This window comes from Ostrinia furnacalis, unplaced genomic scaffold (genome assembly GCF_004193835.3).
Source record: "Ostrinia furnacalis isolate ACB-3 unplaced genomic scaffold, ASM419383v2 OfSCF5170, whole genome shotgun sequence".
Taxonomy (NCBI): Eukaryota; Metazoa; Arthropoda; class Insecta; order Lepidoptera; family Crambidae; genus Ostrinia; species Ostrinia furnacalis.
This window is the reverse complement of record NW_021135409.1, coordinates 164,143-171,894: the sequence shown is the minus strand read 5'-3', so window position 1 is coordinate 171,894 and position 7,752 is coordinate 164,143. Positions and strand designations below refer to the sequence as shown.

At 36.9% G+C, this 7,752-nt stretch overlaps 1 protein-coding gene across 1 annotated transcript; it reads left to right on the top strand.

The window, feature by feature from the left end:
- Positions 1-778: 778 nt before the first annotated feature.
- On the top strand, positions 779-6,825 carry LOC114360777 (odorant receptor 94a). Its single transcript, XM_028315567.1, has 5 exons — positions 779-1,588; positions 4,239-4,338; positions 4,800-4,904; positions 6,059-6,214; positions 6,633-6,825. The coding sequence occupies exons 1-5, from the start codon at positions 1,026-1,028 to the stop codon at positions 6,684-6,686; spliced, it is 978 nt and encodes a 325-aa protein (XP_028171368.1). The 5' UTR covers positions 779-1,025; the 3' UTR covers positions 6,687-6,825.
- The last annotated feature ends 927 nt before the right edge of the window (positions 6,826-7,752 follow it).

Here is a 7,752-nt window from a genome sequence, read left to right as displayed (position 1 = left end):
TAATCTTTTTGTGAACAAATTCTGAAGAATTTAATAATATTTATACTTATTTATCCTGTGAGAACAATAACAATAAATTGACCCATATAAGAAAGGACCCAGGTACCTCGGTCCTCAAACCAATTTGCTGCTACTCTAACCAACCCAAGGACTTTTTTTTCATGGGTCATGGGAACAGAAATTCACAAAACAAATGACGGCACTTTTAAAAAACAAACATTGCAAACTAATAATTACAACTGATAGTTTACTCAAAACATTTGAGTAGCACAAATAGGTAATTCACATTTGAGACGTGCTTATTAGTTTATTGTCAAAACAATGCCGTAATAAGCCGTTTGATTTTTCTTTTTCAAACAAATTGCTACGCTATCAATTTCATTTTGACGTATGTCCACCCCTTGCATAATGACTTTCTTTCATTCTTATAAAGGCTTTTAGTTTGTCTGTTTGAAAATAATGTTCAGGTTAATAGGTAAAACTTTATTGAACTAATACCAGGATACTTGGCCTCAAATACAGACTCTCGTATACATTCAAAATAAGGCTTGCCCTACCACCAACGGGACAACATATTGACATGGTGCTGAGAAGAAGTGGCAGAAGAAACTCAATCACATATTTAAATTTATGCGCTTATCAATGTTTAATAATTTGATTACGTATCTGAAAATATGTAGATTTTTGTAAATAGAGCAAATCCGTATGTACCAACTTGTTTCGCAATAATAAAAACTAGCTGCTTCAAGAATGTTCGTCATTTTAAACCCTTCTTTATCTTAATCCAGTTTTCGATAATGTTACGAAATTTTCTTTTAAGTTTAGAAAATGACAACCACCCATTGCTATCCCCGACGCTATGGGGGTTGCAAAAATGGGGGTTATGACAACCGAATAAAGTTTTAAATTCCAACATAAGTAATTTCATACATTTCGCGGCTACTCTCTTCGTGATAAGCCAATATGTAGAGCTTTGGTTGATAAGAGATAACCTGAACTACGCTCTACGTAATTTATCAGTGACAATGCTTAGTACTGTCTGTGTGGTCAAGGCATTTACATTTGTGACCTGGCAAGATCACTGGAAGGACGTCATTGATAACGTTTCGTTATTAGAGAAACGGCAGCTATCCAAAAAGGACAAAATCACAGATAAAATTATCAGCGAGTACACAAATTACGCTCGGCGCGTCACCAATTTCTACTGGACGCTGGTAGCTGCGACAGTTTTCACAGTGATACTAGCTCCGTTAGTCTGCTTTTTGTCGTCACCCGATACTAGGGAACGTATTAGGGACGGTTACGAACCGTATCCAGAAATAATGAGCTCTTGGGTCCCGTTTGATAGAAGCCGCGGTTTGGGATATTGGGTGACAGTTCTTGAGCACATTTTGATATGTTTCTACGGGGGCGGCATCGTAGCGACTTACGACTCTAATGCTGTAGTCCTAATAACGTTTTTCGCGGGGCAGATGAAACTTCTGAGTGTGAATTGCTCGAGATTGTTTGACGACGAAAAGGAAATGACTTACGAAGATGATATGGAAAAAATTAGGGCATGTCATTACCACCATCTGATGTTGATCAAGTAAGTATAAAGACAGCTGTTATACGAGTACTTATTTGTTTACTTTACACAATGTTAAGGACATTATTTTGGAATCAAAACTACTTTTTTATTTTTTTATGTACCTAGGTCCGATACACACATTTTATAACAGCTTTCATTTTTTTTTCTTCAACTCTCCGGTTAATCTGAAGGATATCACTTCCTAGCGACAAGACGGCCTATTCCATCCTTATGATATTTCTATTCCATATTTTTTGAAAATTCGGGTTTGATCTAATGCTATCTTCTTCGTCCATAATTATGGAGAAGTATTAAAAAGTAATAAATACACACCTGTACTTATTTAGCCACTATTGCAAAACATAAGGATAAAAACACCTCTACCAAAACTTCCTAAAGACCCGCAATTTGGGCAGAGCCTTCATGAATTTCAGAAATTAACATCGAAAGGTTTAAGTCGACCCTCCCAATCCCTCGTGCCGTCCTCTCAGTCCGCAGTTAAATTGTTCTTATAAAATATTCAGGTTTGCGTGAATTCTCCCTTTTTTGTAAGCCCGAGATATGTATTTGCATGTCTTTTACACTTAGAGGCGTAAAAAGGATTGAAGGTGTCATATGAAGTATTGTTACATGCTGAGTAGGTAGGGTTAGGACCCTTTAATAGCCCGGGTTGCACCGTCCTAGCCTAGGCGCAGATGGTTGGCCGATAGTTGGGTCGGGCTGTTGATCAGTATGGAGATGTATGAAAGTGCGCATATTACACCGATTTGATATCAGCCGATTCTTCATACAAATTAGAATCGGGCCCAACTGTCGAACAACTAAAACTCAGTGGTCTGCGCCTAGGGTAACTATTATTATAACAAACATATAAAGTCTGTCAAACGTCATACAAAAATACCGGTTAAAATTATAGTTACGGTTAAAGCTAAGGTGATACAACTCGGACTTAGTCACTAATTTATTGCAGAATGGGTTTCTATAGGAATAGAGCGGGCTCTATAAGTAATAATCATGAAAATTAAGTAGGTTTAATATGACCTTAGTAGATGTTTTTTCCGTTTTTCGTTCAACTTAACAATGGTAATAGAGTGTTTATTCTTGCATAATGAAATGAAGCCTACGGATTACGAGTTCGCACTTGGCCTGTTTTTATACCGAAAACACGGTGAATAACTGAGCAGAAAGCATGAAGCTGGTTTCAATACGCATTCATCAAAATGACGAGTTAAACTTTCAGTAGGTACTTCAAAGTTATAAGTAATTTTAAGTTATTAAAGTCATTTTAAGTTTAGTTTTTGTGTAGAACTAAGTATTGTTGTAAGCTTATTATGTACTGAAGCCTTCAGAGAATAGATCCTGGGACCACAATACTTACGTACTAAATTACCAAGCGAACTATTATACGGAACACGCAAATTACTTCAATATTAGCTTTGCGTTATTACCTTGGAAATTGCATGCATGCTGAAAATGTTAAGGTGCGCTTCCACTGATGCGAGCATGTGTAACTTAAATTAAAATTCGCGTAGACCTGCGAACTGCGAGTACACATAAACGAAATAGCTTGTTAGTGTTAGTCTTATCTACACCTGTATCTTAAAACAAAATTTAACTAATCTTAACGAACTCCAAATTTAAATTCAAGTCTAGACTTGTTTTAGCATTGTTTTATTATTATGCTCGTAAACAGACCTTGGTAACTTTATAGACAATCACAAATCACAAAAGATTATGTAAAGTCACCAAATACTAAGTTCTAATGAATTTTGAAAAAAATCCTTCCAAAAAAATCTTTATCCTTTGCTTACGTTAAGTTTTTAACACCTGCTTATAAAAGCACGTAATTTTCACTCTATAGTTGAATTTTTATAGAAGGAAAAAAACAAGAAATCTGCTGCAAGAATGTATTTATTTTTATAGAAGACTGGTGAAGGTCGCGGGAAGTATTAGGACCGGTCGTTATGGAAATCACTTGGAGAGGCCTTTGTCCAGCAGTGGACGTCATTTAGCTGAACCGAACGAACGAACGATAGAAGATAAGACAGACCGTGTTGTGCGGGTCCAAGGACAGTTTAACTTTCCGCCGGGACAAACTTAACCTTCAGTGGTTGGGTTTTATTGGCTGTCAAGCTGTAGATCCTGGCTACACAGGAGTTGCAGCTGTGAGAACGAGAGGTGGGAATAGTCCCGTAGACCGTGTTGTCACTCACTCTGGTGGACCTTTAGATTAATACTCCTGAGAATTCTCGCGTGGCATGTTGGAGCTAGATTTGCCTTTCAGCTCGCTGGTTCCGCGTATCAGAGCTTGTGATAGCTTTTTCAATATTTTATAGATATTACATTCTTCGTCATAATTTATCTTTGGGTGGACGACGGCATGTTAAGCTAACGCTGTGAGATCTAATTTACTTGCAATAGGTGTTATTTTTATCATCATTTCAGCCATAAGAAGTCCACTGCTGAATTACATAGGCCTCCCCCAATGACTTCCACATTGCACGGTTGGTAGCGGCCTGCATCCAGCGCCTTCCTGCTACCTTTATTTCGTCATAATTTATCTTTGGATGGACGACGGCATATTAAGCTAACGCTGTGAGATCTTATTTACTTATAATAGGTGCTATGTTGCAACAAAAAACTATCATAATTTTGTTAATTTTTTCAGGTATTCCAAGATTCTGAACAGTTTGCTATCGCCGGTTATGTTTCTGTATGTGATCATTTGTTCTCTGATGATCTGTGCGAGTGGAATACAATTGACCACGGTAAATAATGTATCAATTATGTTTTTATGTATATGTATTAGTAAGTACTTGATTCTGACTGTATTTGGAAAAAGCTATTTATTTTGGTTTTTTACGTTTTGCCTATGGTAAATTAGAGAAAGTCGTAATATGATAAAGTGGATCTTATGCGACCTGATGATGCCTAAGATAATAAGTACTTATGCTTAAATAAGTTCCATTGCTAACGCCCGTATTCACAAACGATTCTTGCTTAAGTGAAGCAGCAAATCGAACGCACAGCGTTGAATAAAGCTATGTGATTGGTTTATGTGTCACCCTGTACGTCCACGCGCACTGTGAGACCTCATAGTAAAGTTTTGTGACTCTGGGCGTTAATTACCATACCTTAGTTTGGAGCTTGTGAGGTTTGTCTCCCTTATGTCCAAGAATATTATTTCTAGGAACTCGTATGTAATTAAAACGAAATTTTGCATTTGTAGGAAGGCACAACAACAATGCAGCGGATCTGGATAGCAGAGTACCTGATGGCGTTGATTGCCCAACTGTTTCTGTACTGCTGGCACAGTAACGAAGCTTTAGTCATGGTACGATGTATTACTAGGCCTTTAGTGTTTATTGAAAGTGCTCAAAAATTCTTAACACTAAAATACAATGACTTGACCCAATAGACATCGACACTAAAATGACAAAATAGCAAAGTATGATTTAGTTTAGATTGCTGGTTGTTTGGACCAAAATTAAACTTGATGTTGTAATAGCACCTTGCAAGCGATTCTGTATTGTCTATGCCATCAAGCAATAATTAGGTATGCGTAAGCACAAAAAAATTCAAACTAAAGGAAACTTTATAAGAAACATGTTTTATTTACATAACAGCTTAAAAAATTGTAACTAATTGGGGAAATTGTAAATACTCGAAGTTACAACTTCAGTTTAACTAATTATCACTGCTAAGATATTCAAAGGAACCGACGGAAATATAGTTTTACGTAAAAGAACATAACCTAGAGCTATTTTGTGAACTCGTTTATCTCAAGACACCCCGTGCAATTTCCCATTTGACTCACCTTAGACGAATCAACCTGATTCTCAGGCATGTTTTTGTCTAGAGGTATGCTTTCCGCATTCAGTCTAGTCCTAAACGAATCTAGGTCATCTGCGCCAATGGTCATTGATTAAGGTGAATGGTGGGATTCCTTCGAGCTAGATGAATGAATACGGCTTAAATTGCTATGGCTAATTGCAATTCCGTTTAGTAGTGCAGAAAGGAAATTGAATGGAAAATCATCTCACCTTATGGTATCTTAATTTATAAGAAGCAAATACATCTTTGAATGATAAATTTTTAACGTAAAGCTCGTGAATCTGATATCAAAAATTAAATTCACGAGCTCAGTTCCACGAGATATTTTAATTATTATGGAACATGGGAATTGGGATTTACTTCTACCACACTTCAAAATGATACTGTTTAGGTATGCTATAAGATAAGAAAAATCTTTGTTCAGTGTTAAGAATAGAAATACGTACATAGCTTTCTACTCAAGCAGATAGAACCACTTTTTAGGGGACCACTATGAGACTTTAAAAGTCTGGCTCACGTTTTTAAGTTTGTGTCTGAGAGAAAAGGGGCGCGCAATAGAGAAAGGGAGAGAAAAGATACCTAGATATAATGACCGTGTATTTTAAATAAATTAAAATTTAACTATTATTCTGAAGGGTGGCTCTAAATTTTCAGAGTAACAAAGTGGACGACGGCGTCTACGCCAGTGCTTGGTGGTCGCGCAGCATACGAGTGCGCAGATGCGTGCTGTTACTCGCGGGCCAGCTGCGCAAGAGTGTGGTGTTCACCGCCGGCCCGTTCACTAAGCTCAATGTGCCCACTTTTATTGCTGTAGGTATAGTATAAGTTCGTTTCAGCCAAACAACGTTCACTGCTGGACAAAGGTCTCCCCCAAGGATTTCCACAATGACCAGTCAAGCATCCAGGGAATTCTAAGCTACGACGATATTAATATTATCATCATCGACATTATCAACATCAACATCATCATTATGAGGTCATTTAGTCTCCTATACAAAAACACAATCTCCTCTTTTTTATCAGTGGCAAATGAATGAATTGGGCCTCCACTCTCTAAACTGGCTGGTATAGGACCACTCACACTCTTCCCATGGGTGTCGTAAGATGAGACTTAGAGACACACAGTTTGGGGAACATCAGGTCTAATGCGTTTGGCCAGGGTCAAATCCACTATTTGCTAATCCCATTTTTTTACGCTGATATTTTTAATAAGACATTTTTGTTACAGATATTGAAGGGGTCGTATAGCTACTACACTCTGTTAAACAATAAGGATGACTAGACATTCATAACTATTTGTGTAGGCTTGAAGCACCAATTTAGTGTAGTGTACGAATACGAAACACAAATACACAAGTAATATTATTTTATCAAGCACAGTGTAATGCACATGAAAAGGAAACTCCAGTAATAAAGTCTAAGGATAGTGCCAGGGTCTGGACCAAGTGCTGCCCAGAATCAACCCGTAGTGCATTTTGTTCCTCAGACCAATACTAATGTGTAAACCGAAGCGCACTGCAATCTATCCCTGGAGTTAAGAGAAAAAAAGAGTTTTGTTTTGAAATATTTACATACAAAATATCATCGATGTATACGTACTACGCATAAGATTTCGCGATTTTGGCATTAAATAATACTCGCTATGTTAAACTTAACCATACTGCATCCGTACACCTTACTTTAGTGCGACTTACACATTCTTTATGAGCGATCTAGCGCTGTTGCAATAGTTTGGTTACTTGACAGAAATCATTATTTCCAAAATGAATCAAGAAGTTATAGCTCTCTATCCTTGCGAAAAATCAATTTATTGGTGTTATACAATCGATTATTTAAGTTATTGTAAGTTAAAACTTCTTGCTCTATTTTGGAAATAATTAATTTCGGTCAACTAACCAAATTACTGCAACAGCGCTTGATCGCTTATAAATAATGTCGAAGTCGTACTAAAGTAAGGTGTACGGATGCAGTATGGTTAAGTTCAACATAAAGAGTGTTATTTAATGCCAAAATCTCGAAATCTTATGCGCAGTAGGTATACATCGATGAATTATTTTGTATGTAAATAATTCCAAACAAAACTCTTTTTTTCTCTTAACTCCAGGGATAGATTTCAGTGCGCTCCGGTTTACAAATTAGTATTGGCCTGAGGAACAAAATGCACTATAGTTTCATTCTGGGCAGCACTTGGTCCAACTTCCATACATGGATTGGCACTGTCCTTTAAATAAAATACCTTCACACCTTCTTTGATAAAGTAGTAGTTTGAAGTGAATGCTTTAGTGCATTAAGTTCGCCTTATGTTCAAATTTATTTTGGCATAAAAGTTTAAATAAATAAATAAATAA